The 22,612-nt window shown below is 32.2% G+C and overlaps 1 protein-coding gene across 4 annotated transcripts in view; it reads right to left on the bottom strand.

Moving 5' to 3' along the window:
- LOC118185726 (AN1-type zinc finger protein 4-like) overlaps positions 1–22,612 on the bottom strand; it is an 85,546-nt gene that overhangs the window by 33,694 nt on the left and 29,240 nt on the right. For 2 of the 4 annotated variants that reach the window (XM_035355631.2, XM_085806670.1), the window contains exons 2-3: positions 8,338–8,505; positions 1,947–2,068 (exon numbers count right to left, since the gene is read on the bottom strand). In XM_035355631.2, the coding sequence (XP_035211522.2) occupies positions 1,947–2,064 (118 nt within the window). In that variant the 5' untranslated portion in view covers positions 2,065–2,068; positions 8,338–8,505. Of the gene's footprint in view, positions 1–1,946; positions 2,069–8,337; positions 8,506–11,450; positions 11,746–22,612 lie in introns of those variants that run through there. The other 2 variants (XM_035355630.2, XM_035355629.2) reach the window with 2 other exon arrangements.

A 22,612-nucleotide genomic window follows, 5' to 3' on the forward strand; every position in this document is an offset into this window, starting at 1 on the left:
GGCTACCATCGAACCACGAAAGATGGTGAAGATCTAAACAAAGTTGTACCAATCATTCTTGCAGAGTTGTGAAGGAATGGATGCCTCTTGATTTAATAAATGATCTGTATTCTACCTGTTTCATTTTTGGCATTTCAGAAAAATGCTTTCATTGCTTTCTACTATTTTGCTAAACTCTCCAGTTTTACTGAAAGCTCTGTTCAGAACTTCCATAAAGTTCAAACTTCCTGTAGGTAATTGTTGCAGTTTATATTTGCTTTGTCAGTCACGTTCAGCTGACCATATCGTATCCATTAATACACAGTTTTTTTTGATGGTAGGATTCCTTAACTTTGAAAATCTTGAACTTAATCCACTAATTGTTCTGCAGTAAATAGGTCTCACATTTTAATAATTTGTTTTTGTTTCAAATGGAAGGAAAAATACAGCAATAACAATTAACTTATCTCTTTGTTTGTAAAAACAAAACATGGCTTATCAAGAATGAATAAATGAAAGTGCAGATATTATATGTGTGTCATTAGGTCACGTTTATCCATAACTGGCCCTGAATCATGCTGATTGGTGATAGTTTCATAGCTAACTGGAAAACATTAAAGTACCTAATTTTATTTTCTAATCTTTCTAAAATAATTATTCTATTTTGCTATTTTTGTTACTGTTGTGAACTGAAATTAATTTTCAGAATCTAAATTCACAGATATGAAAACAGATCTCAAAGCAAAAAATTAAAAAATAAATACATATCTTCCTTCTGAAGAAAACTATATAATAACCCCCTTAAAAAAAGTAATTCTAAGCATATAAATGAGGCTAGTTGTATAAAAAATGCAAATATTTAAATATATAATGCAGCAGCACACACATGAATAAAATATAGATCTAAAAATATAAATAAGTTAAAAAATTAATTTCTAGTGGAAGAGAACTTTTTCTTCCAACTAATTTTTCCTATGTTTTTTTCTGCCGGGGAAGAAACTTTCCAACCCTAGTTACAGCCCTTTAGATGGTGACAGAAGTACCCTTTTATTGCAACTTCAGTTTTGAGAACAAAAGATCACTTATACATATTTTCAGTCAAATAACTACTCTTCTGTAAGAATATTATTGTTCTCAAAGGAGCCAACTGCCATGTGCTGAAAACTTGTGACAGATTCAATACAGATACTTTGATAAATGGTCCATTATCAAATTTTGCTTACATATGCTGTCCCAGAAAAAAGGAAAGAAAAACTGGCATTTTCAAAGTCGATACCTTTGCTACAGGCTATGTATATTATAGTCAATGCAGGGTTTGACCTCTTAAAATCATTTGCAAACTGTTTTTAAAAATGTTGTTTTTACATAGAAGCCTCAGAGGAATTGCAAAATATAGCTAATGTTTCAGATATCAGTGAATGAAGTTATGAGGATTCATTTTAGAATATTTATCAATTCACAACAATATTGAGGAAAATAATATAAATTTTATAAAAATTTTAAAAAATGAATTTTAAAGTTTCATAAATAGTTGATTTTAGTGTTAATTTTTTTATTTATCATTACTTTAAAATTAATTAATGAATTAATTGTTAGTTATTCGAAACATTTACTGATATCACTGTTTGAATACACAAATTGCCATCTGTTTAACTCAGCTGCTGAATAAATTCAAATGTGTTTGAAAAAGAAGTGATTTTAATAAGTACTTTAAAAATATAGACTAAGATGCAACATATTCATTTTGAAGGAACAAGTATACTTTCAAATCCTAATTTTAACAGCAATTATTTCCTCATAAAATTATTGATTGCTAAGTTTCTCAGTTTTAAGTAAGCAAACAGGGATTCAATTTAGTAAGTCCATTTAAAGTTTATATCAAATAAATTCTAATTTTGTGATTCATTCTGATTCTAATTTTCTATGCAAATACTTTTTGAAATGAGAAAGAATATGAAGATACTCACCTTCTGAATACTGAATTTTAGCTTTAATTGATACAATTGTTTCTAGTGGAGAACAACTGAGTTCAAATGCAGTCCCAGTTAGAGTTTCAATGAATAATTCCATACGATTTTCAGCCATTGCACTATAGAATCAAGAAAATTAAGACTTTTCATGTTAATTTATATGTTTTAATATGAAATTTGATTACTATAGATTTAAGCAAAGAATATAAAAACTAAAACACACATAAAATAAAAATTTTGGGAGCTAATTTGCCATTATCTGCATCTACTAGATTACTAGAGCTATAGCAGATTTTATAACAAATCATGCCACTCAACCAGTATAATGATTAGTATTACTGACTGATGTGGCAAAGGGCCTGAGTTCAAATCCCGGAGAAGGCATCGATGTTAGTAAATGTATAGTGTCTGCGTGGCATGGAGGCACTCTAAATATGTGGCAAGCCGGAAGTCCTCTCGAGAGGTTGGTGGTAGGAGAAGAGAGGTGGGTGAGCCTTGGACCCGTTCCCCCCAGGGAGGCTCTCCATCAAAATTGAAGGTGGAACTGAGCTAAATCGCACTGTCACCAGTAAGGTGCGTGCTCAAGGCTGTTGCCAAGGAAAGGTGTATCTTGCGCTCCTTGCCAAGATAATTTGGAATTTTGTAGGCTTGGCCTGACTATAGGTCAGACAAGTGAGCATTAGTCAACAACATAACAAATCACAGGTCTTTGATTTTAAGCCAGTGTTTACTGTAAACTGCAGTTATGGCAAATAATTGTAGAAATTCATATTTTGTGTTTGATTTAGTACAGCCAAGAAAACAAACAAAGAGAAAGAAACTCATTTTTAAAACTGCAATCTGTTAATTCCAATGGTCTGCAAATGATAATTCAGTGATGAGCTTTGTGATTTATAGCATAAGAAATACTTTTTATTAATTATACAAATGTTTATGAAAATGACCAGTTATGCATATTTTAAATCCTATGAATTAAGATATATTATTAACTATATAGATGCGAATGCAAAAAATGTGTGCTCAACTTGGGAGATGATGATCTATTATGATCTTATATTTTTGTGCATTTCTGGTCATTAAAAAAAAAAAAAATCATTAGATTTAGATTGACTTTCAATAGGCTCAAAAATTTTTATGAATGAAAATCAAAGTTAAAAAAATGCATAAACATGATAAATGTTTCTATCAAGAAATGTAAATACTTCAGAAGAAAATATTTCAGAATTTGACTTAAAATAAAAATGAAAAGTTTTTTTAAAAACATTTTAAAAATATCTGTTTATAGAATTACTATAGTTTGTTTCAGTTTGAGTCCCCTTATCCTAATTATATAGAATCTTTACTACCTGATTTTTTACACAGTTTTGTTATCCTAAATTTATTTCTTCACTATGCAGGAGCCAGAGTCGTAGCTAAGGTTTTCAGCGCCCAGGGACAACTGAAGATTTCGCACCCCCTATTGCTTGCCAAGGATGGAAAACACTTAATTCTAAAATGTCGTAACATCAGTTTGGCACCCCTTGGATTCTGTGCCCGGGAACAGATGCTCCCTCTTGCCCCCCTCTAGCTATGCCCCTGGCAGGAGCACTGTGAATTTATTTACATGTTATTCTGATACAGTGGAAAAGTATTATTTTTAGGTCTATTCTTAATGAAAATTAGAAATTCCAGAACTTTTCCTCAATGAGACAACAGATGTTACCAAACATAAATGTTGTAGTGAAATGTAGCTTGAAATAGTAATTAGAACCAGAAAGATACATTCAAGATACACTGCTGCTCAAAAACATAACTGTCCTTGAATAATTGTGTAATTACTGAACTTCATTCAAGTCCTGTCACTCATTATAACAGGATGATAGAAATAATTTTGAATTTTTGAATAATTTTAATTTTCTAGTCCTTTCTTCTTTTTGGCTGACAGTTGGTTACAGTGCGATTTTGCCATTGTGCTAAACATAATTTCATTTTGAAGTTATTTGAACAGTCTTTCACCATAAATAATTCCTTTTTCATGAAGGAAATTAATGATTTTTATAATCTAGCATTTGGCAAACTGTAAAATCCCTCTCCATTCCTTCATCATAATCTAACAAATAAGAAATGCATTTAGATCAAAGCATGTTTGATATCACTTGAGGTGTACAATTTCTATCATTAGCACTCCATGCAGATTTTAGCTTCTGCTTCATTAATACAAAAGTATAAAAATTACAGCTACTGAACTTTTGTTTTCATTAAAACTATGCTTAGTTAAATCACCTGCTGCAAATAACTTTTAATATATGATTATATTTCCCAAGAATAAATTGAATTTAATTAAATAAATAATTCTTTGCGCCATTGCTGCAAGGAATGAAATTTAAATTTAAACAAATTTTTTAACTTTAATTCTTAAATGCTAATTTATAAGGGTACCACTTTATTGGTACAGTCAAAAGTCGTTAATTCGGACACCCATAATTCGGAATGATCTATAATCCGGACATCAAAACTAAAAACTTTCTGCGCATGCGCCGCGTTGACACATGCGCAGAGGCGTTCACGCGTGCGCGTAAGACCTTTTACGACTGCGCATATGAGTGTGCGCAAGTGCAGAATACGTTTTCGCGCGCGCATTTTATGTATAATGGACGTATAAGCTAAATAATTATCTATTTCAGTTAATGTTGATGATTGCGTTGTTCCTTAATTTTCGAATTGCATCCGGCTTATTATTTTTTGCAGACTGTAAGAGCAATTTTATAAAAGTAAGCTTAAACTTTGGATTATATCAAATAGAATTTCCGATATATATTTGTTAATATGTAAAGGATCTAAAGCGAAAGTATGTTTTGAAATCCGAAATCTGTTTATCAATTTCACGCTGCTCGGCGGCGGGCGCGTAATGAATTGGAAGTTGATTTGTCAGCACTATCCTTATCTTCAGCGCAGATGTTTTTATTTTATTTGGCTTATAATTCCTTACCAAATGTAGTATTTCATCTCGATATGCTTCGTCTTTGATATGATTTAAAACAAGTTCCTCGTCATTATAATTCGCTTCCGATAGCGAAGAAAAGTGACAGAGGTTATTGAAAACAAAAAAATTTCGATTGACAAATTAGTCGGTATTCTTGACACAGCAATTATAGGACTTGAACGGCGGAACTTTGTAACTGAACAAGAAATTATGTCTGTTTAATAGAATTAAAGAGAAAGTATTATCACATGAAACGAAGCAAAACTTAAACAACTTACATTGAAAGAAATGTTTAATAAAGTAAACAAATAAGTATTAAGCTTTTTCTTTTTGCAAATTTTGATACCCTTTAGATCATAATTGTTCTTTATTTCATAAATTACGGTTTCATATTTTTAATTTTATAATTTCTGCATGCCATCTTACGAGATTTAAACTGATCATCTATAATCCGGAAAAATCGATAATCCGGAATCGCCGAAGTCCCGACGAGTCCGGATTAACGACTTTTGACTGTATTTCTTTTTGGACATTCTTCACTTTTTACTTTTGGTTTTGACTTTTACCCTTGCCTACATGAATGACGAAACACAAATTGAATGATTGGAGAGTTAGGTTTAGAGGCAACTTCCCCTTGATAAGTCTGTCTCCTGCCTGCTCAACAGTCATTCACTTATGCATTTAAAAAAAAAAAAAATATTTGAATTAATTTTAATTTTCTAAATTATTGAAATTATTTTCATGGATTGTTTTTGCAATTGATTTGCTTATATTTCTGAATTTAAATGATATTGTAGATTAGTTCGAGAATTAAATCTTTTATATGTTTGCACATTTTTTTAAAATTATTTTGGCTTTAAATTTGCTTTTTTACTTTTATATGTGTTTGTTAAAATTAAAATTAAAATTTGTTTAAATTATATTTCCCAATGTATTTTTGCAACTTGTGTGGCAACACAGTTTTTATTTTTCTAAATATAAACCAGCTCACTAAGGATAACGTGTTGGATGCTGAAGGAGCACTAAAATATAGGCAGGTTATTAGAGGACTTTTTGTACCTAGCAGGAGGAACAAGGCCTGATTTATCCACATTGGGCTGGCATACAATATACTCTTCATTACCAGAAACAAACCAAAGAATTAAAATTTACTTTCCAAAAGACTGGAAAGGATTTAGAAGAGTTCTGGAAGTGTTCAATTGGACTGCTGATAGGATTGATAGATGATCATTTAGTAGCTATGTTGCATTGCTAGCAGGTGGAGCTGTCTTCTGGAACAGTAGAAGCAGAGTACTTCTCAATGTGCCACACAACCAAGGAAGTACTGTGGTTCTAAAACATCTGACAGACTGTGTTGGTTTCAGGTGCAGGGAGATTTTTGGTTTTCTAATGTATTATTTAAGAATAAAATAATAATATAAATTACAAAGATGCAAAAATATTCCATTTTGGATTGCTTGGTTAGCTAAACAACATATAATTTCAAAATGAAAAAAGACAAAGTGAAGGTCTTGTATAATGTCACACTGCAACACCTTGGCTCAGGCAAGATGATGGCTTGCAACACAGGTTCCCACACTGGAACACTACCCCAGAGTAACCTGATGCCGATTTTCTAACACAAAATGTTCTAACAGTAAGAAAAGTTCATAGCATAGAAAGAAGTGGCATAAGTCAATTAGATCCGGCAGTGATGTCTCACATAATAAATAAAATAGGAACAGTTCATAAAAATAGGAAACCTATGTAATGAAAGATGTAAGCCGTTCGAGACTGAAGCTATACCAGACTGCTGCCTAGAAGATGAACTGCAAGCAAAGGTAAGCGCATGTTTATATGAAAGAAATGCCATTTATTACAAAAAACCATCCCAAAACAATCATCCGCATGTAAGCAAAATACCAATTGTAGAGACATTAAGATTTTTGGGAAGCAGGCAAGATGAAAAATGAGCAATCACCTTCGCTAGGAATCGAACCATGGACCTCTGAAATACCGGTGCAGCGTGCAGAACTACTACACCATGAAGGCATGCTAGGAAGGTGGGAGAAATACCTTATATACTCCCCCTTTTAAAGGGAGACTGGAGTCTTTAGGGGATCCAATCACAAATCATGGGTGAGAAGAATCATCATCCAACACCCTTTTTAGTTCAGGCGCCACTGTAGAGACATTAAGATTTTTTGGAAGCAGGCAAGATGAAAAATGAGCAATCGCCTTCGCTGAGAATCAAACCACGGACCTCTGGAATACCAGCCCAGTGTGCAGAACTACTACACCATGAAGGCATGCTAAGAAGGCAGGAGAAATACCTTATACAATAACTAAATACAGGAAACAGTGTAAAAGGAGGATCAGGGAGTTGGTAGAATACATAAAATTGTACATTAATCATACAGAAACATAATGTTCTTCAGAAGGGGTGCTAACAATTGATTAGTCAAGCTTAAATCTCTGGATAATTGTGTTCAAAGACTGTGTTCTAGACTTGTTCAAAAGTGTTTTCCCATTCAAAAAAATTACCAAATGATCAATGGCAAAGAAAAAAAAAAAAAAAAAAGACATCTTTGATTGACTGTCCTGCTTAAATGCAAATGGCAGCATGCCAGAACTCACTAACTGCCATTTATCTTCCTTTAGCTATAGAAACATCAATATCATCAAAATTATCCAGGGAAAGTTATAAACATTTCATCATTTAAATGAACGCCCTTAAACCCTTCAGAGTGCTGGTGCCTTCAATATGCCTAATTAGTATATGTCAATCATGATTGGCTGTAACATACAATATTTGCATACTCCATCTGCAGTGATTTTCAGCCACTCAAATTCAACTATGCTTTCAAAAATTGCTAATTTGCATTGTGCTTAACTTACAGAAGACAATGTATATAAACAAGAAAAACCTTATTATGAAGCTAACTCTCATGTTTAAATGAAGGATTCTAAATTGCTGTTTAAATAAAAATTATATAATACTGTCACAAAACAAGCATGCCATTTTAATTAGTTATAATTATTTCATAATCAGTCACATCCATTTCATATATATAAATCTTCACTGAAAGATTTGGGTATGTATAAACATAGAAAACATAACTGAATTAGAAAAAAAACTAATCGAATTTGGTACTTCCTTGTTAAAGTGTTGGCTACTGTGTTCCTAAGCTTTCAGTGACATCTGATCTTTGCATGTTACAGACCTGGTGATTAAGTTTTCCAGTTTTAGTGACGAAGCACAGAGGACATTTTTAACAAAGAAAAGCACTTCAATTTTTTTATTTCAAATGAAAATATAATAAAATTTTGCTATGAATAAATAGTTACATTCAGCTATATCTGAATACCAAATCGAAAGAAGTTTATATATTATTAAAACACAAAATGTTACAGAAGTTAAATTATCAAAATGCTCAGGATATTTACCAGTCTTTTATGTTAAGCAAGGGGGAAAACAGTTTATTAATTTCATTGTTACTGGAATACTTTTGATTAAATCATTTCTTCCATGCTCTCGAGTAGTATCTGTACTTTTGAATGTCTTCATTGTCATACTATTTTTATATTCTCAAATGCTTTACGATTTCACATCATCTGTAAAAATAAAAATTTAAAACAAAAGTTTTTTTTTTACATCAAATGCTAAAAAAAAAAAAAAGAGGAAAATACCAACTATGTTTGCAGAAATTAAATGCATTTAATACTTGTAATTTATGACTATATTCATTTATTACATTAAAGTGACACAGCTAATAATTTTAAAGCACCAACCACATTAACTTTCATATAAAATTTATTTACTAATTAGATTACATTTTATGCTTCAGGTTCACTGATTTTACCCCAACTCTGCATAATTACAGATTTCTAAACTGAATATGAGGAGTCTGAGATATAAGGAAGACATTTTAGGTAACATACATATTATTTAATTTCCTTACATGTGCAAGTTTCATGGTAAAAGTTCTAGCATTAAAAACTCAGCATCAGTTAATTATACTGATAAAAGCAGCACAGATATCTCAGTATTAATAATACTGATAAAAGCAGCACAGATATCTCAGTATTAATAATACTGATAAAAGCAGCACAGATATCTCAGTGCTGCTTTTATCAGTATTATTAATTCTATTAAATTTGCCTTATCTTGAAAGAAAACTTAGTACATTCTGATTATCCACACACCCACCAAAAAGTATTTATCAGGTAAAGAAAGCATGTCACAAACAATAGTTATGAGACAACCCACGATGTCACCCAAAAGTACTTGTGTGGCAAGCCACGGACACATGTTGATATGTTCATTTTTATGCTTCAATACACAAGTTTGCAGATGCTGAACAAGTGCAATTCTCCAATTTTTTTTTTTTTTTATGTTTATGCATATTTAACAGCTTTGAAAATTATGCATAATCTATTTCTTAAAATAACAATATCTACAATAAAAGTAAAATACACTGCCCTCCAAAAGCAGCATGGAAAGGAACAGCATGTTTTTAGTGTCTAATCTGAGAATGAAGCAACATAGAAACCAGGAATTTAGAGGACATGTTCACTAAACAGTTTTTTAATGAATGCAACATAAAATGTTTCTAACATTCAACACAAACATGAATTACAACAAAAAATTTCACTCTTTGCAAAGAAATCAAGTCTTCCAAAAACAGTATATTGCAGTTTTTTTTAAAGAAAAATGGGGTGGTAAAATTACAAAAATGGGTTCTTATAAGGAATGTGTCCACCCCTAGATGTTATACATTCGCAACAGCAACGTTCCATGCTGTCAATTAAGTTGTCGGTCAGTGAAATGGGAAGCAATGACCAGACATGGAGTAATCCTTATTCAAGCTCATCTAACCCCTTGGAGAACTTAAAGCAGCAACCTGTCTCCCAAAGTATTCCCAAAGATGCTCTATTGGATTCAGGTCTGGGGATTGAGCTGGTCATTCCATTCCCTCCATACTGTAAACCCTCAAGATATTCTTCAGCAACCCAAGCTTGGTGCAGTTGTGCATTGTCGTCCATCAAAAGAAATCCAGGACCAATAGCAGTGGCATATAGGCAGACAATATTGATCAAGGATCTTGTCTTGATATCTTACACCAGTCAAAGTTATCCGTGGAATACATGCAGATCAGTGTGACCACCGAGAGAGATCCTAGCCCAATCCATTATTCCACCACCTCTGTAACTATGTCTTTCCACAATGTGGGATTGGTTGTATCTGGTGCGTTGTTCCCTCCAGATCAGCTGATGACCTGGACTCCAATCTGAACCTGGACTTGTCTGTGAAGAGAACAGAACACTCATTCTTGACTGGTCTAGGAGGCATGTTCTCTTGCCCAACAAAATAGGCACTTCTGTGTCCTCAGGTCAAGGGGACACAAACAACTGGTCATCTAGCATACAGGTGCAGGCATCTGCACACTGTGGTAGCTGATATTCTTATTGTCACTAAATGATCTGCCATGAGCTGAGGGCACAATAATGTTACTCCTCCTTCGGATAAAAGAAACGAAAGAAATCTCCTGCAGGTGTTGTAACTCTAGGTCTACCAGGAACATGTCTTCTAAACACAAAATCCTCAGATTCAGACTGATTCCATAGTTGGTGGACCACACTATGAGAGACATCTAACAGAATCAGGTTGTGACATTCCCATTTCTATCCATCTGATTGCCCGCCACCTCAGTGAAGCAGGCAAATGACTTCTCCTGGACACTAATATCAAGATACACAAGAAATCTCTGCAAACAGTGAAATACTAATAGACACCCCTGGATATTCTCAATGAAATTGCTAATAAAAATTGAAAATCAACGCTCATAAACAAAACTCACAATTTTTGCATTTTTTCTCCAACTCTCATTTAAAGTATTCATTTCTAAAAAATACAGGTGGCAGCTATTGTTTTTGCATATATTTCCTTAAGCTCCGTTTCTAATGTTAGACATTTTTATAATGGTGAGCAACATACCGTTCCTTAACATTTGGAGAGCAGTGTACATGAGCGATAATTTCCTGCCTAAATCTTGAAATTAAGTATTTCAAATTACTTATTTGAAAATAATAATAATAATAATAATAATAATAATAATAATCTACTGAATCCTATTATACAGAATAATATCTTCTTGACAAATTCAGATGCTGAAAAATGAGCAACTAGATTCACAATTTGCACACATATATTAATATGTTCTTAAGCAGCTGTTTTCAAAGAATTATACATCCTATACCGTGTTTCTAGAAATACATCTACAACTGTAAGACAAAAATAAGAGATAATTTGAAAATAAAAATATAGGCACTTCAAAATATTTAATTAGTTTTAGATTATTAGCATTCTTACAACTAAAACAAAGACTGAATAAGCCAGATGAAACTGCATTAAAATAACTACAAATTTTGTATCATAATTTAAGTTTTTAGGTAAAATATGTTGGTAATTACGAATGAGAAGAATGACAACCCATATGACCGTAGTTAGTTAAACTATTTAAAAATAAAGTTTCTGATGCATATAAAAATAAACATACTTATATTTTAGCATGCATGCTTTTTAAAAATAGTTTCACGCAGACTACTTAACAAAATTCGATTTGTCCACAATAATAAAACTTTATATCCATTTCGATTGAATAATAGACTGCAGAATAAGAATGTCAATAAAATGCACCTTTCGCTGAACATAAAATTGAAGGGCGAACGAAAGACCAAAAGGTTGTTCGGTAATCGAGAAGCAAAATACAGTTCCCAAAGCTAAGTAAAATACTTTACGCCGTATCCAATAGCAACCGGTGTTGTGCTTAAAGCAGCGCTGTTCAGTCAACGGTTTGGAACACCGTACTGGCTTTTCTTATTCAACATTGTTAACAACTATAATCTATTTCAGTTTGTAAAATTGTTTCACGCTATTTAATTAAATAAATAATGTTAGTAAACATCTTATATATATGCAGCTTAAGTGTTTGTCGCCGATAGTTTATTGGTTGCTTGCGTAACTATAAATTGTTTTATTCCCCGTGCAGTGCAGCGCGTGACGAATATTATGAGAAAGCTAAGCCGGAAAAATTAAAACTACAAAAGCACGTGCATTTAACATTTAAAAAATAAATTTAACATCTATGTATAATAGAATTCGGAAATATGTAGCCGGTAAAAATAGGCAACGATTAAAAAAAAAAAAAAAATGAAATAAACAAATATCTGATTTTGAAGTGACCCGTGGACGTATGCATGTTAATATCTGGTCACCGTCCATTACATATGAAATCCTCACGGACTGGAGGAAACGGCGTTCGCCAAAATCCTCATCTCCTTTCTTCTTGATTAAAAGCAAGATTGCTACAGGTGCTACAAAAAATGTTTCGTATTTTTTTTTCGCATCTTATTTACTCACTTTTTTTGGCTAGTTTGTGTATAGTTAAGAAGGTATTATTACTTAAATGGATTAATTTCAGCATCATTGTTTAAATGCTCTAACTTTCACGAAGGAATGATTTTCCTGACTTGCCACCTGTGTTTCTTAGTTTTTTCGTCTCCAGGACGCGGCACACAAGACAGTGTACCTTTAATTGAAAAAAAAAAAAAAAAACAATAATAATAAAGTAAGAGCCCAAGGGCCAAGATATCTACTGGTAATTACTCTTTGTAGTAGAGGCCAGACTTTAAATTTACGATCCAGATCCAGTGCTACAAATAAATATCTTTATTATATGCGGCTTACGTATCCGTTTGTCGCCGATAGTTTATTGGTTGCTTACGTAACTGTACTAGCCAATGGGGTGAAGTTGCCACGGCACAGGGTTGCCGTTTCATTTGAGACGTAGACAATTCCCTGTAAAACTTGCCTTTGCTATGACCATCAATAAGTCTCAGGGCCAAACGCTTAAGCGTGTTGACATTTTTTCACCTGAGCCTGCATTTGGACACGGCCAACTTTATGTTGCCTCTTCAAGAGTTCGTGAAAGAATGGACGTAAAATTAAAAATAATTGATGGTTCTCTGTAAGGCGAGCTTAAAAATGATGGAAAAATCTACACAAGAAATGTTGTGTACAGAGAGATCTTTAACATGTGAATTAACATTTTATTATTTAAATCACCTTTAGTTACTGAGCTAGCGGTGGCTCTTAAGAAATGTACCGCCAGTGGTTTCCTTCATTGCACTCTACTTTAAGCAATTAAGCAAGTAGAAGGGGGAACCCCCTGGGTCAGTAAGCAAAGGGCCGTCCTCGCCGCCTGCCCTGGGTAATTCAGTTTGAATTAATAGACACCTTTGCACAAATGATTTTAATTACAATTTATAATAGCTAGAACAGTAGTCGTTTCGTATGACCGCCGGGCTTTCTAGTATACGTATAAATCTATATATTTTCTTTTTCTACAATATTTCCTAAGTATGTGAAAAAATAAGTTATTAAATGACATTTCTATCTGAACGGAATTAAATACTATACTTTTACTAAAACAGCTTGCTCAGAACACTTTTAATTTGATTGAAATATTTTCACAAGTTTTGTTAACTACATTAGAAAGAAATTCTAAGGTAAGTCGATTTTATTCCGTTAAGGATTACAAAAATTAAAATCAAAGTTTATTGTATTATTAATATTAAAATTGCGCACTGTCTCTTTTCTATTTACACAGTTTCTTTTTGAAATACTTTCTCAAAGTATAAGATTATTTTCAGCTTCTGAGGCTTCTTTTAAATCAAAAATCATAGTCACTCTAATTTAACGCTCTGTTCTGTTAATTTCACCTTTTATTTTAATACTGAAATACGTTAAATGTTTCTGATGTTTCATGTACTTTCTGGCCCACCAGCGGCCGAGCGGTGAAGTCACTGAACACTGGTAGTTCGGTCTGAAGTTCGAATCCCGCGAACGGGCTGGCTGCATGGGTGTTTTCGTGGTTTTCCCCATGTGTGACGTGTATACGAGCCAGTTTCCCTTAGAAAGTCCTCCACGAAAGCATCCATCCCCTTAGGCGAGATAGCCCTCGAGGCTTTGCCGTAATTAAATAACCTAACCTAACCTCTTTTACTACCTCCTTAAGTGCGCATTTCATATACCAGTGGTGGCGAACCTTTTTTGGGCCGCGTGCCATTCCGTTTAAGATATTAAATTAGAATTATTCATAAGTTGTCTCAAAATGCTTAGATCTGAAAACTGTAATCCATTTAACAATGCAAGTATTAAAACTCAACAAAAGTCTGCCATAAATTTGAATTCTGTTAGCAAACATTAGCTGCTTCAACTCTGGCGTATTCTTTGCCATGTAACAAGTAAGATGATTAGCCCAAACAATTGAAAGTCATAAATTGGGTATTTCTATGGTGATACATGACAACCTTATATCTATGCTTAGGCCCTATGCTAGTGGCATTATGCGATAAGTAAGTAAGTGAAAATTTTAAGAACAGACTAAAAACCGTATTTAAATTACATAGTATCATTTTATTGAGATTACTGATTAAGGAAGTAATATTTTAGTCGCATGCCAGCTGATGAGGCTCTGCGTGCCGACTGTGGCACGCGTGCCATAGGTTCGCCATCACTGACATAGACTATATATCTTTACAACACATTTTAACAGACTGTTTTCCAGTACGAATAATTCTTGTTTAAAAAACTTTTATAAATATATTTGTCAACAGAATTTCAATTTATGCTTTCATGCTTTCAATCAAATGTTAAAGTTATTATATATTTATATGATATTTACGATCATTATAAATTTGGATATATTTAATAACTAGATTTTTTCACAGTAACATTCACAGAAGTTTATGAATAAATAAATCCTTCATTTCTAAATACATTTATAATTAATTTAATAAATATTTACATATTTTATTAAAGGTAAATACATGCTTCTTACAAGCCTTTTTATATATGCCTAAATCCCCATACATATTTAATATTTTTCATTTCATTTCATATTGCTCAATTTCTGTGCATTCACTATATTTTTTGAGTAAAATAATTTACAGTAATTTAGCATATATCAGAATTTTTTACATAAGAAATACGTATAAATTGAATGAAAATTGCATGCATCATCTTCTTTATATATAGAACATTCATTACATATAGAACATATTCATTACAGCGTATAGAGATATACGCTAAATGTTTTAAATAAGAAATACGTATAAAATGAATGAAAATTGCATGCATCATCTTTATATATAGAACATTCATTACATATATAGCATATTCATTACAGCGTATAGAGATATACGCTGTAATGTAACGCACCATGTCATAACGCAGAGAACCGTCGTGAATCCGTTGCAGCTTACTCCAAATCATCTTATTATATATATATATATAGAGAGAGAGAGAGAGAGGGTTGAAGCTAAAGTGCGCAGTTATCCAGTGTGGAAGCTCACTAAGAGAAGGTTTGGGTTTAGGTTAGAAATTTTCAGTTCTCAAAATTTTGAGTTAAAGTTCGAATTAGCTACGTCATCAGCATTACGCAAGCCATGTGACGTAGATTGATCTAGAAATGGGGCAATCCAGAAAAGTTATGACTACTTTCAGAATACAGAGAAGAAATACTCAAATTAAAAATGACAGGATAAAAGGGGCTATTACTAAATTAAATTATAAAACTGATTTACATATTTTTATCTTACACACACACACACACACTCACATATATATGTAAGAAAAATAAAGAATATGAAAAAGATTAAATTAGCAACATAAATTTCCCTTCTCAATTCTAAAAATAGTAACCTCTCTCTGCACTGCACCATTTCTAGATTAATCCATGCCATATGACTCTTACATAATTCTGGTGATGCAAATTAAACTAAAACTCAAGCAGCCAATAGTAATTTTACAGTAATATTAATTATCCAATCAAAATGCATTGAGAACCAAAACCAATTCAATCTGAATTAAGATTTCAGCCTGATCATAACGCTCTTGTTTTCTACGCTTTGGCCTGGCTGGACTGCAGTATGTGCGTTCCTCCTTCCTTACTGCAAAATTATCTAAAATGTAAGCTTTTTGGAATAGGCACAAAATGTGCCAACTTGTTTGTGGCCGCAACATGTTTACTGAAATAAAAAATGAAGATTTAATCTGCTTTCGTCTCAGTTTTGCTATTCATTATGGATCAGCACTTCTACGCCATCCAAATCCCCGCTGTTCATTAGGAATTCAACCGCCTGATTTCTACTCGTACTACAGAATCTGTTACATATACATTCATATATATATATATATACTAAAGAAATATTGATTATATTATCTCCTAACATTAATTTTAGTAGAATTATCTAAAAATAGTGAATCCATAGTTAGTAAGTTAATATATATATATATATATATATGTATGTATGTATGTATATCTGTGCTTAAATACATAGCACATATATATGTAATACCTCATATATCTTACATATATATGTAAGATATATGTAATACCTCATATATCTTACATATATATGTAAGATATAAGAAAATACGAAATATGTAAGATAAAAGGAAATGCGATAGCTGCTTTAAAAATAATTGGAGACCTCAAAATTAACATTCTAGATTTGGTGCTCTCCCCCTAAATTTATTTGTTCTACCAAAGTCGAGAATCTTCTTTGTTATGTAACATCGTCAAATTAACCAATCACAGATTAGCTCTACTTATACCTCAGACTTGGTGTAAATATAGCTGGCGAGTTTAACTACGTCATTATTGTTATTCTTCCCTTCTAACTGCTACTCTGTCACACTCGCGCAGCTTTGCTTTTCAAATGCATACGTCTTAAAATTAAAAACCAATGCGCATATAAATTTATCATATTTAATTATTGAATAAGTGTCTTCGAAATTAATTGGATATGTGTGAGAATAAAGATGGGTGATTTAAAGAAATCCAAGTCGTTATCTTCATCTTTATGCCTTAACCACAGCCAGGATGGATATTGAAAGTTATTAAGAGTTGCAGGCTTCGACTGCGCACTCAGTATCATTACATGTATATGTATATATAGAGTATTAATAAGGAGTATTAAATGTTTTAGCATTCCTTATTAAAAGTCATATTAAAGTAATTGAACAAGTTTATTTTTAATCAGGTTTCTCTATACAGATATAAACAAAAATGCAAATTTTTCAATGAAATATTCAATTACGAAATTAAAAAAAATATTATTAAGAAACTGCTAGAAGTTTGGCAACTAGGGAAAGCGGAATTTGAGTCAAGTTCAATTTTTCCATTAATAATTTCACATCAATGGCAGATGAATTAGTTCTGAACCTACAATGAACAGCTCTTAAGTTGTACTGCAAATTCTTTTCGGTTTAGAATCAGTAAATCGCGTTTGATAAATTTTAGTTTTGTTGCTTGTTTATTTGCATTTGAAATTAGTTTACAAGATAATTATAATTTAGAATTTTAAGTTAATTTATAGTTATAGTTATTAAACTAAAACTCGTTATTCAGATAACCTCAAATAGCAGACCGTTAGTAAAGTCAGTTGTACTAACATTAAGTACAGTAATATAAGATAGAAGACTAAAAATCTGTCTCAAATTTAAACTATTTGAATTTTAAAAAAATATTTTACGATATTTTGAATAATTAAACTATAAAGTAATTAATTCTTTGAAAGTCAAGACTGATTAACCTGAAAGAAAAAATATTTCCTTCCTTAACTGTTTACATCCAAGAAAAAGTTAAATTTTGGGGAAAAAATTCTTTTGGCTAGCCTTTTGGTCTGACAGAAATAACCATAATTCTCAAATTCATCATTTCATTACTTGTTGACTGGAGCTACACATTTCCGGAGTTTTTAAACCGTCTGCTAAAGCGTCATATTCCATTTATCTTAATATCAGTTCGACAACCAAAGTTCTGGAACATAGAGTATTGCTTTTTTTTCTTTTTTTTCTTTTTTTTTTTTTTTTTTTGTTAGATGAGACATTGTACTGAAGGTTCTTGTTTTAGGTGGCAGGACAATGTATAAATAAGGAATGAATGCAATCGATTTTTACCTATACTTAGTCCTAAATTACCTTTCTTATCGCTTCAGTAAGTTCTACATGACCCTACGTTTGAACAATTTTTAATATTTAACCAAAGTAAAAAGAAACGTGTTTTGAATAACCTAGAAGAGTGCTTGGCATTTTACTCTATCTATCATAAATCATAACATATTAAACAATAAATTAATACAAAGGTCTGAAATATATCTTTATTCCCTGGAATATTAAAATAAAAGTCTGCAACTTATACCAATTCCTACAATTCAGATACTTTCACACAGCTTTTTGATGCGGGTTGAAGAAATTTAATTTATCACACGGAAGCAACTATTCTACTAACATTTAAGGTAGGCAGCTGCCATAGCCGTTAAGTTTGATATCCAATAATCATGCATGACTGGTTGTACATGTTTAGTGTTTTAGTGGGAATGCTTAAAGTAATATCGAGCTGAAAGTCCTCTACAGAAGTTGGTGGTATGGAAAAAAGAGTAAAAGACTCTCTGATTCCTTCCTATTTCGGATAAAATCGTATTGTCACCTGTAAGGCACACAAGGCTCATGCCAAGAACAGACGCAATCCTGCGCTCCGCGGCACTAAAAAATTTGGGAACTTGTTCTGATATTACTGCAGACAAGTGAGATAAGTCACAAGATACATCATAGGAAATTCTTTTTCTACCGTTTGGCTTTAACATTCTGAACAGTTTAAGATTTTTTCATTTATGTTTTTCATTTCTAGAGGATTAATTCTTAAACTAAGAAGCCTACCACAACGATTCAGCTTAAAACTCATTTAGGTGATAAAATGAAGTCTGCTGAATTTTATTTAAATCTTAAATTTTAGTAATTTTACTGCTTTAAATTTTTAAATGAAATTTCTTGAAACTTTAAACTCTACAAAATTTTGAATCGTAAACTGAAGTTTTAAGATTCTAATTTCTACACCTTCCTCGAGTTATTAACGTGAGTAATTTTTTTGTTATGTATTTGTACTTGGAAGTTATACTAATTCAAATATAAAGTTATTTTTTAATAGTAAATTTTGTTAATTTAATAATAATTTTGTCATTTTCTGATTTATTTCTGAACCATTTGATTTAAAAGAAGTATTTACTTTTTACTTTTCATACAAGAGTTTTTTAGATTAAAATTAAGTCTAGAAAGAGTTCTTCCAGTACATGTAATCATGAAACTGCTCAAACTTGTTTCGCAAACGGAAAGCATACTATTGTGAAGGAGATATGAAACATTTTGGTGATTCTTCGATTTATCGTATTCAGGTCAATTTATAAAGTTAAAAAAAATGAAAATCTGATGTGAACGTCCCATGGCTTCCTTGTAGGGTCTAATAAATTATACGCATTCTTTGCTGTATTTCATTTAAATTTATTTCCTCGAATTTCATTAGAGATAATTCGGCAAGCGGGCAAGAAATCAAATTTTTCGATACACAAAACTGAAAGTTTACTTTTGATTCCAATCGGCAAAAAGACAGTGAAGGTGCAGAAACTCCGTTAATTCACTTTTCTACTGAGTAAACGAATGGCGGTTTGTTAGGCCTAACTACCCACTTAAACTTTTAAATTATTGATAATTCTACAACTATTGCATGCAAATTAATTAAAGGCATAAAAATCTCAACTGGAATATAAAACCACATAATTCAATCACTTATCAACACATAAGAATAAAAAAAACTAAGCTCACCGAGCCATTAACAGAGTGGAAATATATATACATATACATATTGATATGCAATTGGTGTAACCCATTCCAACGAAGAAGGAGGTTCACCTATATGTTATAACAGTCTCATATACAAAATTCCAACGTTCATACTAAAAAATTTCAATGTTTCTAGTTGTTGAATTATGCGAGATACATACATACCTATCTAAAGACGTCAAGAAAATGTCTCTCCTGAATCCATTTTAAATCTAATTTACAATTTTACCTTTTTTGGCAAAATCAGTCACTTATTCTGTCCGTACGTAGATCTCACGCAAAAACATCGTTTAAATGGTTTCGAGAGCGGTTGAAATGAATATCATATGATACCCGAAATTTTTCGCGATTGCTTCTTAGAAAGAAGTAAAAAAGAAAATTACTGTGTAAAAATTTCGATTGTCAAAGAGTTTGTAGAGATTAAAGCAATTTAATTATTTTATAAAATCGTTTCTTAACCTACAGCACTGGATAATTCCATGTTTCAAATTCTGTGATTAAAAAAATTGAAATAGAAAGGCCAAACATCTCCACACCACCCTCTAATCATGCTTCTAAATAACTCGAAGGAAAACTCTTCGGAATGTTTATTGTTTTCAGTTCGCGTATTCGGATATTTTAACAGCTTGCAGTCTTAGATGGCTGAGTATAAAGACGAAAAGATAACGCTGACAAAAATGAATTTTGAAGGAGTCCCAATCTTTATTTTCACGCATCTAATACCATCTTAGTAGACATTTATCCAATCACAATGGAATACGATAATTTTTATATACACTGGTTTTAAAAGTAAGACGTAAGCATTTAAGCAAAGTAAAGCAGCGCGTTGCTGGCAGAGTAACGGTTAGGGAAAAGAATGAAGCAGTTGTCTTTCCAAGAGTATTCATACTAAGTATGATACTTAAGCACAGCTACTGTATGATTGGCCAAGCTTGTTTGTTATGCAACATGAAAAGATATCGAATTTGGGAGAACAGATGAATTCAGGGGGAGAGCATAAAATCTAGAATAATTAATTTTGAGGTTGCCAATTATTCTTAAAGCAGCCATCGTAATTTTTTATATCTTACATATAAAAAAAATTAGAACTAATTTTTCACAAAGATCAAAAATTGGTATATATATGTTCAGGAACATTAATTAAACTCGGGAAAACTATGTACCTAGTAAAACATAAGAAGGAAGTTGAACGATACTCACTATAATCTGCAGTATGAAAAATAATAATGCAATTAACGAGTAAGCTGCAAATAAATCCTCTGTGAAAATCTCGTATTGTTGGATGAGAAATTAATGAGAGAGAACAAAAGTGGGTAAGTAATAATATAACAAACAATAAAAAGTAAAAAATAAAAATAAAAAATATCTCTAAAAATGTACGAAAATACGAGTTCGTTTGCTCTCTTGAGAGGAAAAGCAAATTCGTATTTTTACACTTTTTTAAATTTTCGTTCTTTATTTTGTCTATTGTATTATCGTTTAGTTTATTTTTTCTCTTCCTTTTTTTCCTTTATCTTCTTTTTCTCGAAGGTTGCCTCGAAGGCTAGATTAATTTATTTAAATATGAAAAAGGACGCGAGAATAATCTGCGTAAGGAAGAGTTGTGGAGGACTTTTGAAGAGAAACTGTCTCTATTCACGTTATATATGGTAAATCATGAAAACCAACCATACAGCCAGCCTGTTCGCCTAGGATCGAGTCCAAGTGGAACTCCGAGCACTCAGTGGTATTAACCACTCGACCACCGGGAGAACCTTTCACGAAGGCATACTTCCCTTCAGGCAAATAGCTGTCATGTGCTTTAATCAAATAACCTAACCTAACCTGCACTTTTTGGTCTAGAACGTTTGCTCGTTTGAAGCCCTGTTCATTCATACTTTCGTATCCATGATAAATATGATCCTACTTTCTCAATTTCTATACAGCTTGTACGATTATTTTTGTTACTAATTTATTTATTCTCATAATTTTTGTGTTGCTTTTGATACAAATTCCTGCAGGTAACAATTTTAGGTTACTCATATAAGTCTAACATGCTCCGGCACGTACTAGTGAAGATAATTCTTATTTTTGTTTTCATTCACAAATGTCATATTGATATATATACGTATTTACTTCTATGCATATTTGATCGTGATGTCCGATTTGAGCCTTTTCTACTTCATGTGTTTTGAAAAGTGGTAACAAAAGTATCGCCACTGCAAGCTTTTTTTATACGCCTGTAAGTGTCCGAGGTGTTAATATCAAAAATCATGTCTTTCTTTTTATTTTTCCCCCCTCTTCGCTATAGTTGATGGAGAGACATTGGGGAGGAAGCAAGTAGTTGAAGAAAGAGGATGGATAAAATGACAACACGTGCTTTATTATACCTTCTTATTTAATGAAAAAAAAAATTCATGCTTACTGTATTAGGCATCAATGTTATTAATGTTATTAATGCAGTGTTATTAATGTTGTATCCAAAGAAAACATTAAGGAGCATGAAATTTAAAGCAAGGAACGACGTAATAATCTTGTTTCCGCTTTTAACATGAACCGTCAATGGAAAGGTTGAAATGGGAACTTCTCTTACTTACTCTTGCAGTGTGAAACTGAAATTGGTCGATTTCAAAAAGACCACATCAAGTAAAACTTGATGTGAGACCTAAACTAAATGCTGTATTTAGTTAATATATTTTGTAGAGATATTAGGTTAATTGGAAGCAAGCAAGATGAAAAATATGCAACGCCTTCGCCGGGAATCGAACCACGGATCTCTGGAATACGCGCCCAGCGTGCAAACCACCACACCACGAAGGCATGCCAAGAAGGCGGGAGAAATACCTTATAATTTTATTTTTCGTATTATTCTTTGGGCGCAATAGACCTGGAATTCTTTGTGTGTTACTCTACTTCTCTGTGTGTACATGTATAATATGTGTGTGAGAGAGTGTTTGAATGTATATATAAACACACATAAAACAGACATACTTTTTT

This window comes from Stegodyphus dumicola, chromosome 1 (assembly GCF_044657685.1).
Source record: "Stegodyphus dumicola isolate Sdum_Otavi_A_Nest chromosome 1, ASM4465768v1".
Classification (NCBI taxonomy): domain Eukaryota; kingdom Metazoa; phylum Arthropoda; class Arachnida; order Araneae; family Eresidae; genus Stegodyphus; species Stegodyphus dumicola.